This window comes from Cynara cardunculus (assembly GCF_001531365.2).
Source record: "Cynara cardunculus var. scolymus isolate 2C chromosome LG 11, CcrdV1, whole genome shotgun sequence".
Classification (NCBI taxonomy): Eukaryota; Viridiplantae; Streptophyta; class Magnoliopsida; order Asterales; family Asteraceae; genus Cynara; species Cynara cardunculus.
In genome coordinates this window covers 10,685,391-10,703,068 of record NC_037538.1, presented here as the reverse complement: position 1 = coordinate 10,703,068, position 17,678 = coordinate 10,685,391, and the positions used below count along the sequence as shown (strand labels likewise).

Here is a 17,678-nt window from a genome sequence, read left to right as displayed (position 1 = left end):
ATACATATACATATACATATACATATACATATACATATACATATACATATACATATACATATACATATACATATACATATACACTACCGACTGTCCTTCATTTTCATAAATAATGAAACATAAAAAAGTAAAACACTTTATGCTCATTTCCATATTTTCCTCAGAGATAAGAGTTAGTTTTGAACCATAAGTTAGGGTTTAGTTAGAGATCCATTAGAAAAGCATTTATGAGATGGTACATAGTTGCATAATGCTTTAGTTTGTTAGTAATTATTAAAATGAAAGAAATTTATAAAAAAAAAACCATTTTAGTTGTGAAAGTTGGGAAAAATAGGTTTATGTATTACTATTTGGTTGTTTATAATAAATGGTTTCATGTCATTAAAGTCAAATGATCAACAATATTATCTGTAAACTACTTTAGTAATTTATAAATCTTAATTTATCTTCCTGATTTTTGTTCCATCTATTTTGTTGTTTTTGTTCAATTTTGACATGTCATGTCCCAGTTTGAATGTTGGGTTTTATTTAATTATTTCTAACCCATAAGGAATAGTTAAAATAGCCCAAAAAGAATGACCTGATACAAATTATGTATTTCCTTGTATCCTAGGGTCTTGTAATAGGAAAAAGTCCACAAAATACAAAAGTGAGAGAAAAGAGAAAAAGTTCGGCTACACATTCGAGTAAAGCGTAGCTGCACCATTTTGCTTATTTCCAGATTTTGAACGTGACCTTCTGATAGTAGTTTCAAGACATCTTTATCTACATTCTCAAAAGGGAAGATCGGTTTTGGAGGTCTGAAAGTCATCCTTTTACTGTTCGAAAGATTACAGTTTTTTGGGTGATATTTTTTCCTCTGTTTTTTTTTGGTTTTTATTCCATACTTCTTGATGATTTGTTCCGAGATTTTGATGATTTTTGTATGTATTACGTGTGTGCTATTATTTGTTGCTTATTTCTGATTTGAGGGTTGATTATCATTTCATTTAGTATACCCTATTTTTTGCATCCTCATAGGTTCATAAAGTTCAAGAAAAGTTTTGTCCAACAAAAGCCTATTCCGCATTGTTGTTATCGTTGTGACACGTATTTTCCCATCAAACGTGGGATAACAATTTTTAATTTTTGTTATGTTATGTCTCGTCCTATATATTCATCCCGTATACCAAACACACAACTTACCCTTCTAAGCTACCTACTGGTTTGTAATGGCTAAGCTAGCCATTTTCACCGGCTTTGGTGCCTCAAAGCTTGTAAACCACTCTATGAATACAAAGGATTATATACATTCTAACGCTTATCAGTAATAAACATGTTTTTGATCTTGCTTTGCAATTGACTCCCATAATGCTTGTCAAGGACTCGATATGACTAGCACCACCCTAGCAAATAATACTATGAAAACTTGATGTATGTTAATAGGAAAAACAAATAGTAAAATAGATGAGTTACAAGTAAATAACTATGAAATGTATCAATTCTAATGTATGTCTAATATGTCTATCTCTATCTGTATCGTCATATCTTTAAGATAATAACACATTTATCCTACAACATTTCCTCTTCTGACGAGTCAAATGAAACCACATTCAAAAAATTTAATACCATATCGACATTTTGAGAATTTTTTTTGATAACAAGCTAAAAGACATTATAATTTATGATTGAGGCAAACATTTGAATTTTATATGAGTTTTTTTTTTAATAAATTTAATGTATTTACAAAAACGGATACCTAACAATTTATTCATATGTTAGATGTTCTAAACCTTGGTGAGTTTTTGACATGTGCCGCAGTTCACATTTTTATTTCCGATGTTTTTGATAAAATGTCAGAATATACAAGGATTAAAAAGTGCAAGTATACTTATAAGGTCATAAATTATAATTAATAATTTATATTTAAGATAAACATTTAAATATTTGAATAATTTATGAAGGGAAATCAATGAAATACGAGATTCATATTAAATTAATAAACGTACAACATTCATTGACCCAAATAGTTAAAATAAAATGACAAATCCAGTTAAATCAATTGACTACTATATATTTATAATTTCATATAATAACTGATAATTAAATTAAATGCTTTCAGTACAATAATCTAATAGATAACCAGCATTTTTCTATAACTATAAAAAAATTATAATTAGATCAATTAAAAAATTTAAATTATATTAAACTAAAATAATACAATATAGTAAATATACGTTAATGGGGTGTTTGAGATTGCTTATTTAAAACAACTTATTTTTTTTTTGTAAAAGTGCTTATTAACTTATGTGGTATTAAACTGGAGTTAAATAAAACAACGTTAAAATTGTAAACTGTTAATAAACAGTTTTTCATAAGTCATGAAAAATTAACTTATCAAAAACAGCTTATTACCGGTTTGGCACCGGTATAAACATTCTTTTTCTTATCCAAACACCAGAAAACAACTTATCATTAGTGTCAGATTGAAATAAGTTAAAGAACAACTTTTATAAGCAATCCCAAACACCCCCTAATAAAAAAAACCCAATAAATAGTTAACAAGAAAAAACGATTAAATCTTTATTTCATTAAAAAAAATGGCTGATTCACTCCCTCAAATTATCCCAAGTTTTTATTTATTTAAGAGTGAATTGTGGATTTGGTCCATGTGATTTGATGTTTTCATTTATTAGGGTTTCTATAGTATGTTTATTGTGGATTTGGTCTTTGTGGTATTTATTTTGTTTTTGTCATGGTTTCTCTGAGTAACGTCTTCATTAACTCCGTTAATTCAAATGTCATTTTAAGCCTTTTGCCTATTCTTTTATCTTTTTACTATAAAAAATAAAAACAATATTTTTATATACACAAATATATACATATATAAATTGTTTTTATTTTTTATAGAAAAAAAGACAAAAGGCCAAAATAACCCTTGATTTACCGGACTTAATGGAAGGGTTACTCAGAGAGACCATGACCAAAATAAATTAAATACCATGAGAACCAAATCCACGGTAAAAATACTTAAGGACCCTAATAAAAAACATCAAACCAGAGAGATCAAATCCACAATTCACTCTTTATCTAATTACTTATTATACCACTAAAAAAATAAAACGAAATTATATAATTATTTAATATAGATATGTACATTAAAATCACGATTAAATCCCATATAAATTTAAACACTATTCTTTTAATTTTTCTAACGTCGATATCCACTTTTATTAATTTGACTACGAAAATTAAGCAATTATGAATTTGATTTGGACTTTTTCTTTTCTTCAATTTGATTCATATCAACAATAAAAATATAATAAAAGTATATTATAGATCAAACCACAAACTATTTTTAATTTCTAATATAATTTTAGAATATTCACATATTTAAAAAGAGAAGACTTACTGATGCTCTTGAAATAGCGGAAAACAAGCTATTGAACCGTGTGAGACAACAGACAGAACAATCGCTTAGTGGCAACGGACAATAAATATTGAGTTTGCGTGTTGATAACATATTATAGGAAAAAAAGAAATAGAACAATAGTAGAACATAGATCATGGATCTAATATTTTCATCAACCATAAGCTCTTTAAATGAGTGAGTTACAAGTAGGTAATACATCAATTCTAATATGTCTGTCTCTATGTATATTGTCATATCTTTTAAATGATCACACATTTATCCTACAACAGTTAATATTTACAATATAACAAAATTGAGTTTATGGGATGCCACCGATTTCAAAGTTTTTCAATAGGCTGTTTTATAGGACTAAAAAATAAAAATTCTATCTAAAGACGTTGCAATAAGTTTATACGATATTTTTTGGCGTCTTAACAAGTTTTTATGACACTTTTAATAAAAAATGTCATATTAGTTATTTTATACAATATTATTTGAAAAAGTATCTTTTAAAAACAAACATCCTATAAAACAATGAGTTTATAGGACATTTTTAGAAGTGTCCTATAAAATAACTAATGAGACCCTGTATTAAAGTATTATAAAAAACTTGTTAAGACGTCTAGAAATGTCCTACAAATTTATTACAATACCTTTAGATATGGTTCTTTTATTTTTTTTGGTCCTTTACAATGAGTCGTATAAAACAGACTATTAAGATGCTTTGAAATTGATGGCGTCCTATAAACCCCAATTTTGTTGTAGTGAATTTTGTTACAAGAAATAACAAAAAGAAATCCAATTTTTATCTTCATTTTCTTGAGGTAATTACAACAAATTAGGTTTATAAAACACCACCAATAAATAAGCGTCCTAACAGACTGTTTTATAATACTTAATTTATAGGACCAGAAAATAAAACGTTCTATCTCAAGACATTATATAAGTTCATATGACGCTTTTAAGGTCTTAACAAACTTTTTAGGACATGTTTAATACAAAAACGTCACATTAGGCTATTTTATAGGACACATTTGAAAAAGTGTCCTGTAAACCCATCTTTTTATATAACACTTGTATTTATACGACACTTTTAAGAAAACGTCCTGTAACCACATATAAATTATTAATCATTACATAATATCCGTAATATTGTTTTTTCATACATTATATTTTTCTTGCGAAAAATAATTTCAAATATTTAAATAATAAGCAAATGATGTTATGAAAATGCGTTTTAACTTAAGTATTGCATTTATGTTGATAAGAAAATGTACGATAAGAAAAATGAAATTTTGTGTTTGATCGTTGGATACCATCAATTCTAATCGGTGGTTATACTATTTTTTTTTTTAAATTAAAAATGGTTTTATTTTTTTAACATAAAAGAAAATAAAAAACAAATACTTAAATTAGATGCATAGAAAAATTTCATCATACAATAACCCTTAACGGCCGCTGTTGTCTAGTTCAATTGACAAATATATGAAATAACTTAGCTCATATACACGATAGATTAAGGGTTCGTTCACAAGTCTCTTGCTAGCTTCAACCGTTAAGCGAAACAAATATATATTCCTTCATATTGATATATTTGGAGGAACATTTCTCATGATACTGTTGAGGTTATCAATAATCAATTTTTTTTTTCTAAATACAGTATCCTTTAATGTTTTAAGGGTTTATATTTAATGCTTTGTAAATATTTTAATCTTGAAAATTTAATTATTATTTTTTATCAAAATGTTAACATAAATATGTGCATATAAATATGGAACTTTTTCCAAAAGTAAAAGCGTTGATTAACTTATCTGCACGCAGAAGCACAGCGCACTAACTAAGCCACACCATTAACTCCTTAAATATTACACGTGGCGGCCTGGGAATAACCATGGACCATGCCCATGGGGTGGCTCCCACTACCATCAAAAACATCTTTAATCCACAAGTTATATTTACTATTTTATAAAATATTATATTACATGACTCATAATAAAACCATAAAAAATCCAGCTACAAATGTTTTATCTTAATGATAAAATATTTATTTACTTTACCATATAACCGGTTAATGATAAGTGGCCAGCACAAGCCGAACTACGAGCCGTCACGTACCCAAAAAAGACACCCTTGATCACATCATTAATTCCTGTTCGTGGGGTCCACGTTCCACTAATAAACACAAGCCAACACAGCCGAAGCCGTTTAAGCCAATGTAGTTTATTAGTTACTACAACTTTCACTTTATTAAAATGATTTGATGGAAATTGTTTCAAATTAATTAATTCGGTGCAAGTCTTCTCGGTAGGAATCGTATACTGTTTTCTATCAGTTCAATATTTACAAAAATGAAATATTTTATTTTAAAAATAAAATCTTTTTTTAAATGGTTGTAATAAATATCATAAAATATTTTTGAAATTGTTATCTATACTACTTTATAAACCAGATTTATCAAAAGATTTAAAAACAATTTTTAATTCACAAAGTACTATACATTTATGCACAAAATCTTAAAAGTTTTAAAAACAACTCATAATGCATTAAGTACTACTACTTTATATATTTAGTCTTAAAATATTTAAATCTATAATTAAAATAACATATAGTACAAGTTACCAATGCACATTATCGTTTTTTCTTTTCACGTTTCCAAGATACTTTTGACACCTTTCACTCATGCCTTCACCCTTTCATACCTCTATGTCTTTTACTCATCCCGCAAGGTGAAATTCAAACTGATATTAATCATGAGTTATTAAAAGTTCTCTCATTCATCTTCCATTTCATTGCTCTAGAATTCTCGGTCTCGCTCTCCATCTCTTATTTTTTTGCTCTTGGTGTAAATCAAACACATTTATGGAGTCGTTTAAATATGTTGGATTTTAAATATATTGGATTTTAAACTAACATACAATTTTTTCCATCTATAGACTGTAATTGAAATCATAACTCTTATTTATTCAAATTGCATTACTATGTAAAGACCAAATGTAACTTATATCATCGTTAAATCTTTCTAATAAAACCAGTAAAACTTCAAAATAGTTGAAATTCACAACTCACGTCGCATTAGATGGATACACAACTAGTAATAATAATTCATACAAAATTTACCTTAAAGATAATTTTATTTTCGCATTTAAATTAAATTATATTTCCTTATTTTTTGAAAAATTACTTTTTTGGTATTGGAGAGGTGTCTCCTTCGAAACTGATTGGTCGGTTTGTGGGGGCAGATGGCGCGTGTGAAAAGAAATAATAAGAAATAGCAGGGCGACCAACCAGACAGCGCGTGAGGTTGCTGGTGAGACTGAAACTCCTTTATATATGGCCAAAAGTCAGTTGCCCACCTTAAACTAACCAATTATTACAAAAAATACCCTCAATTTCAATACTCTTCTACAATTCCTCATTGGTGTCCATAAAGGCTCACATTTTCTCTAGTAATGCATAGAGGGACATATGTTCAAAATGTTTAATTCACTCTATAACAAGTCATATACATTAAGCTATCCTATTAATTATTGGTACAAGTTTCGTTTACCCCTTAATTTTTATATATATTTTCTCTCCCTTAATTTCGTCACAGCATATTATAAAAAATATATATAGAGCTACATGTTAACTACAAAATAATAAAATACATAGAATATGCATTCATAGATGAGAGGAATCATACATCATTACATAAAATTGTACTTTTTGTATATCGTCCGGTTTTCAAAAATGATATATTTATATATGTTATTAATTTTTACAACCTCTTTTAAACTAACTTTTGGCATTAAGAAGAGTCGATATCACATAGCAACTTACCATTGCCAAAGGCTTTTCATGTCAAAAAAAAACTTAAGCTTTAGTTTCTTTAATTCTTTTTATCTTTACATCTTCATTGCTTTTTTTTTTTTTTTTGATGTGTAATTAAATGCTTTGAGCTTCTGTATCATTAAACTAACATTTTAGCTGAACAAGCGAACAACACATATGCACACATTAAGACACAACAATAAGACACAACAAGTAAGTTGGAGTCGCCCCGATCAATATTTTTGCTTTCTTCATTTTGCTCCACACGTTCTGTATGAATTTTGTCAATCCAACTTCATTTCCAGTAAGATGTATTGATCACTTTGCACATGTTATTATTTGTGAGTTGATGAAGATAAATGGCTTTGTTTCCCTTTATTCTTAACTTAACGGTCTTGTTGTAACAGTTTTGGTTAAAATAGATAAAGAAGTGACAACTTTATATCAAATTGAAGAGAAATGCAAGTTGTATGAAGCATTTTAGAATTCAGTCAAGAAATTATTGATGGGAAGATGAAAAAGCTGGGTGAGAATTGAAATAAGGTCCACAATATTTAATTATGGTAAAATGAAAATGGATAAGTAATAATTATTACCTAGTGTTTACACAGAAAAAGAATATGATTAAACAATAAAATTATATTGTATAGTCATGTTATAAATTGAAAGTTTGAAACTGAAGACCCCCAAAGAGGAAATCTTCCTAAACATTCTTTTTGGTCGGGTGTGTGTGTGGGTGTGGGGATTCTTTAAGTGATCCATGCCATCACATTCTTAAACCTCACTCATCTCTCTCTCTCTCTCTAAATATCTCAAAGAATTGAAAGAAAGAAAGTGGTCAGAAAAACCATTAAAATCTAGTTGTGAATCTAATATAAATTGGTGCGGTACATCACCATCAGAAGCTGGTGGTGGGTGGTGTGGAGGAGTAGTATATCACCGCCGCATCATCATCTTCCTCCCTTTTTTCACGGGAAGCTTTTCCGACAATCCAGCTAACTCTTCCTCCATACCCAATCAACCTCTCTTTCATACACTACTATAAACTAAGTGAGAACCTCTTATCTTCATTCTTTCAGTTTGTGTTACCATTAGGGTTTGACTTCTTTGGGATCTGATGCCATTTCTGAGTGACAAAAAGACAAGTTTTTTTCCGCTTCAATTCCCGAGGGAATTAAAACCCTTTTTTGGTCCACAAACATTCCTTCTGTGATTTCCTTTTTGGTCTTCTTTTGCTTGTTTATTAATTAGTTGTTGAGGTTCAAGACACTCATGCGGAAAAAATCTCTCTCTTCAGCCATTTGTAGAAGAACAGGATCGATCTAAGTGAAGAACTTTGTCAGTTCCAAGGTTTTCTTGTTATTCTTGTACATCTTCATCTTCAAGCTTCTCTTTCTAGCTATGTGTGTATGTGTATTAAACCACCTTTTCTTTCTTGGAATGATGATTTTGAATGCAAAAATTTATTCCATGATCCGGTTTTTCCATAGATTTGTGATGTTCAATAAGGACTTCTAGTAGGTAACAATTTCTGATTTATTCACTCTTTTTTGTTAGGTTCACTTCTCGTAATTAGTTCATGACAAGAATGTCGTCTTATCAGTTTCATGAAAGTTCATCTTGTTAGATCCTCCATAAGAGATTTTTTTGGGGGGCGGGGGACAAATTATTACTATATATGTATAAAATTGAGCATATTTCCATGTTAACAAAGTAAAGTTCTTGTGTATTTTGATTGTGCATTATTATCAGGTTTTCACTTTTTGTTGAGTGGTGAAAGACTTGAGTGGTTCCTCGAGAAAAAAACATACTCGAGTTGTTTTATCTTGATTATCAAGTAATAAAAGGGTTCTTCATGAGAATGCATGGCAAATACATAGAATTTCATTTTTCATATGAGATCTATATATGTGTGTGTGTGTGTGTGTTCTACCATACACGGTTTCTCCAATTTTTAAAGTTAAAAAAGAAGTAATATGCTGATTTCTCTAGGGAACTTAAACTCATAAGTTAAGGTTCTATATAGAGTTTCAATTAAGCCACTTGGTACACACATTTGCCTACATATTTTCTTGCTCTTGTGGATTCTCATGCTGAGTTAAACTCATGTGAGCACAATTAGAAACGAGCTTCTATTCATGGTTCGTAGTGGTTTGAAGAGTAAGAACCTTTATAGTTGATTGGTTCATGGATCCCTCAAAGTTACAGCCAGGTAACCAAGGTTAAAGATGACCTTCAGAAGGAATTGAGAAAAATTAAGAGCATCCTACAACGATAAAACCTAGACCTTTCATATCTTTGATGAAAAGCTACTTTTGGCATTGAGCACACACACACACACACACACACACATATATATATATATATATATATATTGAATTTTCCTTGTTGATTTTGAGCAAGAATGGTGAAAATAGTTTAGGGTTAGGCTGACAGAAAGAAGAATTCATATTTTCTTATCAAATTTAGTGTTTGTCCTTTTTGTTCTTGTGTGGCTTTTCCCCCTTGTTTTAACATTATCTTTCTTGTTATTTAACATCTAACAGGATTAAGCATGAAATAGATGTAAATTGGTGATTTTCATAGTACATGTACCTTCAGTGTCATTTTAGTGTCTGCTCTTTAATGGAATTAAGTCAAGTTGTTACATACATACATACATACATACATATACATGCAATTGATGATAAATATTCAGAATTGCATGCAAGATAGGATGCATGCATGATCAATATTTGTATATACTTCAACCACTGAAAATTATTAATGGCACATTTTCTCAATTGCAGATTTTCGATCATCATAAGTTGCAGAGTATGAATAACTTTTCACATGTTCCTCCCGGTTTTAGATTCCACCCAACGGATGAAGAACTTGTAGATTACTACCTCAGGAAAAAGATTGCATCAAAAAGAATTGATCTTGATGTTATTAAAGACATTGATCTCTATAGAATTGAGCCATGGGATCTTCAAGGTGCTTCAGTTCATCATGTCAAGTAATTAGAGGCTCCAGAAAATGTGCATTCTGAAACAATCTGTTGATACATTTCTGAGTTGTGTAATGCAACTTAACTATGTGTTACTTATGTCATGGATGCAAGGCTTTCTAGGCCCCCAATTGAACACTTTGTACATAGGATATTCTTCTTTTTTAACCATCTTTTTGTTATTTGAACAGATTTATGCAAGCTAGGAATCGAGGAGCAAAATGAGTGGTACTTCTTTAGCCACAAGGATAAAAAGTATCCAACAGGAACTCGTACAAATAGAGCTACAAAAGCCGGCTTTTGGAAAGCCACCGGAAGAGACAAGGCCATATACTCAAAGCATAATCTAGTTGGCATGAGAAAGACATTGGTGTTTTACAAAGGTCGAGCTCCAAATGGGCAGAAATCAGATTGGATCATGCATGAGTATAGACTAGAAACAAATGAAACCGGAACAACTCAGGCAAGCTATTTCATATCTTTTTTATAACCTTGCTATCATATCTTTAATTTTTCTTAGATTTATTACAATGTTACTTGAATATGATGTTTAATGCATGATCATACCAAGGAATTTCAAGAATCTTCGAAAATTATGCAACTTTTTCATAGACTCAAAATCCAAAAGCGGAATGTGTATATGATATCCAATTTTAGGTTTAAGACGAAAAAGAAGCTATTTTTTGTACTTATAATATGGGTGTTTATCATTTTCTGTCTTCAAAAGAAAACAGATGGTAGTGTGTATGTGTGCATATGATCAACACATATTCAAATCAAAACGTGCTTTAATTTGGTTCTTTTTGCTGATTTTTGGGTACCCACCTCAAAAATCAAGAAGTATTTATAACACATGTTCATTAATTTATGATGAAGTGAAATATTTTGTTTTGTTTGCAACAGGAAGAAGGTTGGGTTGTATGTAGGGTATTCAAGAAGCGAATAACTACTGTACGAAGGATGGATGAACACGATTCTTTGTGCTGGTTTGATGATCAAGTCTCATTCATGCCAAATTTTGAAACGCCAAGACGATTATCCCACCCTTACACGTCAGGTAGTTCATACCATCAACAGTTTCCAGCAAAATCTGAGCTCGATCAATTGCACTACAACTTGCCCCAAGATCATTCCTTCCTCCAGCTTCCTCAATTAGAGTCCCCCAAAATTCAACAGCCTGCTGCTGCTTTTCAACCCTCAACTCAGCAGTTGAACATCAACTTGCTTTATGGCAGCCATGGTGAACACGATCTTCAAGTGACTGATTGGCGAGTACTTGATAAGTTCGTTGCTTCTCAGCTCAGTAATGATCAAGATCCTTCCAATCCTCCTCCGTCGTCTCTTCAAATGGCGGAACATATGAACCTGCTTTTAAGTGATTCTAAGAGTGATGAAATGGCGTCAGAATGTGCTTCAATATCCACCTCCACTTGCCAGGTTGATCTTTGGAAGTAATTAATATAAGAAACATAAACCAAATTTCTAATTACATCAGTGAAAAAAAAGGGAAGAAAATTAAGAAGCAAGCATATTAATATTGTGACTAGAATGTATGTACTAATATCAAAGTGTCAGACGATCTAGTTTCCGTCCAAAATAAACGTAATATGGGTGATGTGGTTTTATCAAATGTGTCTGGACTAAGCTGCCTTAAGTAGATATATATGCATGTAATTCATATAACATATCTTTAATTATGTATGTACGTATTTTGATTGTTCTTATTTGTCAAGATAATTAACAAGGGAATGGAAGTGTTTAATTAATCTATATTTTTATCCTTATTGGTGTTCAAAAGTTGCTTGTCAAGCTTAATTAATGTTGATTTTGGTTTTTATTAATAATGTACTTTTTCCTGTTTGATTGCTTCTCTAAATCTTTTACAATTGTTTCTTTGCTCCTTGATGATCTTTGAGTATTAGATTCACGTCGTCGACCCGACCGCAGGACAAAGACAAGACATGATCCATAAACAAAGTATTAATTTAGTTAAAGAGGAAACCAGCAATTTTAATTTATTTCAAGGCATTCAACTAGGCTAATTACTCAAGCTGGAGGTCCTAGGTTCAAATCTTGTACTTGAGTATTTGTTTGGGGATACATCAACGGGGATGCAACAAAAGTTTGATCGATGGCTTCTGAAAGGTCCTGAGCTGAGGGAATGGTCTTTATGAATAAAGATCCTCTACCACTTTTGTTTCTCCAGCTGACAGGATGCTATGAAGATGCAAATTATAAAATACAACCCATGAAGTGTGTGCTTTGATGAGTGACGAGAGAGATTCAGAATTGAAGTGAAGAACGATTAATAGATGTCATGATGTTTTCAGATGGCAAGGGTTTGTGAAAGCATGACAAGATTATTTCAAAGACAACGAAATCAAACTATTAATTAAACCATTTTTAGCCTCACAACTTGAATTAAAAAGTCAGTAAGAAGACCTCTTTTGTTGTATGAAGTTGATCTAATGATCTAGATATTCTGATCTTGAAGATTTGAAGTATATGTTAGCAATTTTGTACTTGTAAATGGGAAAACAAATGATCGCCTATGGATAATCATGGCAGAAAGAGAAAATTGAAGGCAAAATGAGAGAGAGAGAGAGAGAGAGAGAGAGCTCTACAAATACTACTAGGTACCACCTTCAAGTTTCATGCATATATAGTGAAAAATGGCATTAAGTTGCTGAGCACTATATATACATGATGGCCATGTTGAAATAGAAGCCACACAGGTATGTATTATGTAACTAGATGGCAAACAACATGATATCTTTTTGGCAAAGACCAAACATGCTTGTGTGAAAACGGAACAAGAGGTACACAAGATCCAATATACGGATACATATATATATATGTGTATATATATTGTGTGTGTGTGTGTGTGTCTTCTATGCAGAATTGGTCAGTGTACATGGCTCTGAATCGGCTGTTGGGCTTGTGAATTGAATAGCCTAAGAAAGCAAAGAGAATGGCATGAACCAAAAATAGAGGCTTTTCCTAGCAAGTTGCAGGTTATCCAGCTTTGAAGCATGCAGTCTGAACCAAAACTAGACATATTGTAAAGAAAAAACGAAAGCAACAGCAGGCGAAAGAAGAGAAAGTATGAAAGAAGATACATAAAAGGAATTGCTTAGACAAAAGAATGACTCACCACCATACAATTAGGTTGGCTTCATTCCCAGATGAAAATGACAAGTTGACATATATATATAAAGAAGAAAAATAGAAAGTTGGGTTCGTACACTGAATCCGATGGGAGTTTGGATCTTGAATGTTGAGGAAAGAAAGACAATAATGTGGTGTTACTTGAGTTGAACTGAAGAAGAATGTTGTCTAGTTTTTTTGCTAAATTTTCCTTTTACGCGATGCCAAGTTCACAGCAGACATCATCATGAGGCGTGCTCTTCTTACAGCACTCGCTCAGATGTATTTGTACATACATAAAGAAAACACACACACACACACACCCCTAAATCATTGTAACAGTATTGTTTTCCATTGACCAAGTTTGACTTGAAGGGAATTTATTCATTCATTGGCTAATATTAGGTTTTCGTTCGAATCTTCACATGTTTATATATTACTCTCTCTTGCAACATTATTTGATATCTTTGAATTTAGAGTGGTTTTTAGTTTTTTTTTCCTCCCGCTATAATTCAAATTTAAAAGTATCAGGAGGTCTCATGTTCAAATCCAATGAGGAATAAAAATCCCCTTGTGGCCACGGACCTTCAAATACGGTGACTCCGGACTATCTGCAAAGCAGGTCGTCCTGAGATTAGTCGGCTCGCATAGCGGGTTGGATATTCAGGTTAATAAAAAAAAAACTAATGACATTTTACTTCAAAATAATAATAATTAAAGGGATCACGTGAGACCAGTTTGTTTCCATAAGATCCGTTTTTTACACTTGAAACTTTACAGAAAAACCTTATGAAGGTAACTTCACAGTGTTTTTGCTGTGAAAGTTCAGTTTTTTTACCTTCACAGCGTTTGTTTCAAGTGTAAAAAAATGGTCTCACAAAAATAAGCTGGTCTCACGTAAACCTAACCCGACTTATGTAATATATAGACACACAAACAGAGAGGGGTCATAATATCTACAAATCAAGTGTAAAAAAAATTATAAATTGTTACTTATAATTTCAATTTTAAGAAGCAAAACTTATTAAATTTATAATTTTAAAGTAAAACTTAAAACACCTTTATTGTAATTAATATTAATTATAAGTTATGTAAATTACTTATAATAAATTCCAGTACACTTTGTTAAATAAAACAACATTTAATTAGCACTCTTATGACATTGTTATGATGCCTTGCTGAATTGTTGGCTAAATTGATTAACCTTGTTTAATGCTACTATATAATTACTATGATCATAATGATGGCTGCATGTGGTTTCTTTTAAGACTCAAAACCTTAAAACTTTTTTATTTTTTCTATAATTAATAAATTAGTATTATCGGGATCACGGGATACCTAGTCTTGTTCATCATCCAAAAAAAATTAGAATAAAAGATTCGAACATAAGATCTTATATACCAAAAAAAAAAAAAAATCTAATCAACCGATTAACGATGATTTTATAAAATATATCTAAAACTTCCTTTTTTATAGTAAAATGAAATCACGATTTAATAAAATTTCGAGGTCCATCTTTGATTGAGATTATTTAAATATATCATTTAATGATAAAACATTTAAAATATTATAAGAACGTTTTACAAAATTTCTTTTAACATCAATTATGAGTCGTACAATTACTTTAAATTTTTTCTGTTGTTATAGTTGTATTAGAACAAAAAATGTTATGAATGATAACCGATTTCCAACAAGATAATAAGGCTATAATGAACATGATACTTGTCAACAAATGAAACATATATTCGTGATTCATTTGCAATCAATCCCTATGTAAGAAAAAAGGCCTAAAATATTTTAACATATAGTTTTTTTTTTTTTTTTTGTCTTTTAAAAATATATATGTTACCGTAAAGATTAAAAACTTCTTAGTTTTTTGTTATGTTAATAGGACAGTTTGTTTGATCATATCTAAGTATGCAAGGTTAATACTTCTGGTTTTGGGTTTCCACGTTTGAAAAAAAGAACCTGGGATGTATCATCCAAATTATAGGTTCGGTACTAGATGAAGCTTTTCGAGCCCTCCACTGGATGCCCACTATAGATGTCAAAAGAGAGAAATTCTATCCCTCTCTTTTAGGGAGAAAAATTAAATAAACTAACCAAACCAGCAAACCTTTGATAAATCCAAGCGATCTTTCTATAGGCGTTTGCCCCCGACCCAATCGAGGATCGAGTTGATTATAAAAACATGAACCGTTAAATTTCGGATGTGAACCAACTTACAAAAAGAATTACCCATAACATCCATGTCAGCTTTTTGTTTGAATATATTCAACTCAAATGATACAAGTCTTGAATAAGAATCTACAAAACGCAATAGAACGCCCTTGTTGACGATTCTTTACTCCAACAACATCTAGGCTTTCTTGAACAACGTGACATCCCGGCTTTGAGAACTAATCTAGGCTTTCTTGAACAATGTTAAATCTAGGCTTTGAGAACTAATCTCAACCATCTAATCACTCTAATGTAACAACCTTAACTAATATAATGTTTCATCTATAATTAAGGAAGGATATGATGATAATTTTTTATTTTCTTAATTATTTTTCACTTCCTTTTTTATAGATATCAAAATTTAGAATAAATTATTATTTTGTTTTAATTCAATCTTATGTGATATAATTTATATGTAATAATAAGATATTTTAATTTTTATTAATTGATAATAATATTTTATATTTCATTAGTTTAATGTATTATAAATTTGATTTTCACTCGTTTACTTTCTCACACATACATTATTTACTGTTAAATTATAGAAAGATTTACATTTTTATAAAATATATTTGACTATTTTAAATAAGAAAAACATCACATGAGAAAACAAAATATAATAAATAAATAAAAAATATCACTTATAAACACTAGTTTTATTTCACATAATGAAATCATACAATATCGCTATATTTGAAACAAAATTAATGTTATTTGACAATGTGAAAACAAAACAAAATTGATGTGAAAGTGAAAGTGAAACATTGAAGTGTTTTTTCATATTGTGAAACAACATAATAACGCTAATGTTAAACAATAAATTGTTAAGGTGAAACATTGTAGCGTTGTTTCATAATGTGAAAACAAAATAAAACAAAAGTTGACGTAAAATAAGATCTGAAACACTAAAGTGTTATTTCATATTGTGAAACAACATAGTTTTCACATGATTAAATAATGTAGTGTTGTTTCACATGTGAAAAAAAAATGACATTAAATGTGATGTGAAATACTAAAGTGTTGTTTTATAAGGTGAAATAACATATAAGTTAAATCACTTTACTGTTTCACATAAAAATTGCAATTACTAAAAAAATGTAAAAAGCTAATGATACTCGTGTCAAATTGAAGAAGATAAAACGTTCCTTTTGTTTTTTATATAAATTTTTGGTTAAAAAGTTCATTGAATTAATATATTTTTAAGTTAAAATTTATTGTAATTAATATAATTTCGATAGTCATCATTGTTGACTATGGATTGGATGTCAAATGCCTAGAATGTCCCTTTCAACTTGCCATTTATCTAATATTTAGTTTCAAATTTCAAAAATATTACAAAAATACAATCGTTTTTCATAACCGTAGAGTAAATTCAATTAATGATTAAGATTGACCTTCAATACTTTTTTTGATCCTCACATGATTTAACCCACACACACGTGCGTGCGCACACACACATATAGGAGGGATCAAATGCAAATCAAGTCATTTGTATAAACCGTACAAATGTCATTCAACCAATAATAATTTTTCTTTGTTTTTTCTTTTTCTAATTATAAGGGTAGGTTAGTCATTTTTATTGTGGAAGACATTAATTATAGACATTATTATCTTTATTATATTATTTTTAGAAAAAAAATCAGCAAAATGAAAAATACATGAAACAATTTCATTTTTACATAGAAACAAAAACGTATGAAACAATTTCACCAAGAAAATAATTATATGAAACATTTTTATTAAATTAAACAATGAAATCAAATGATTTGTACAATTTGTACAAATGACTTGGTTTTTATGTGATTCCTTCCCAATATATAAATGAAGAATCGTGTGCGAAGAAGAGATAAGGTGAGAATCATAAGAAATGATCTCCATCCATAATCATTTTTAATCTCATGGTCACCAAGGATCACGACATTCAAACCATTGCATCAAACATCATTCCCCCTCATCTTCCCATCGTCATTTATTCTTCATACCGTCCATCATCATTGTTGGTTTTTATCATCAGTCTCCCTCTTTTAGATTTGTTTTTTTGTCTTATGATTCTCACTCTTTTACAACAATTTTATGGAATTTGTATAGATAGATCAAAAAAGTGAGGATCGAAAAACAAAA

General features: G+C 30.0%; 1 protein-coding gene across 1 annotated transcript; it reads left to right on the top strand.

Moving 5' to 3' along the window:
* Positions 1–8,241: 8,241 nt before the first annotated feature.
* On the top strand, positions 8,242–11,899 carry LOC112521650 (NAC domain-containing protein 7). Its single transcript, XM_025130631.1, has 5 exons — positions 8,242–8,251; positions 8,499–8,551; positions 9,991–10,177; positions 10,382–10,653; positions 11,094–11,899. Exons 3-5 carry the CDS (start codon positions 10,018–10,020, stop codon positions 11,643–11,645), a joined length of 984 nt encoding a protein of 327 aa, XP_024986399.1. The 5' UTR covers positions 8,242–8,251; positions 8,499–8,551; positions 9,991–10,017; the 3' UTR covers positions 11,646–11,899.
* The last annotated feature ends 5,779 nt before the right edge of the window (positions 11,900–17,678 follow it).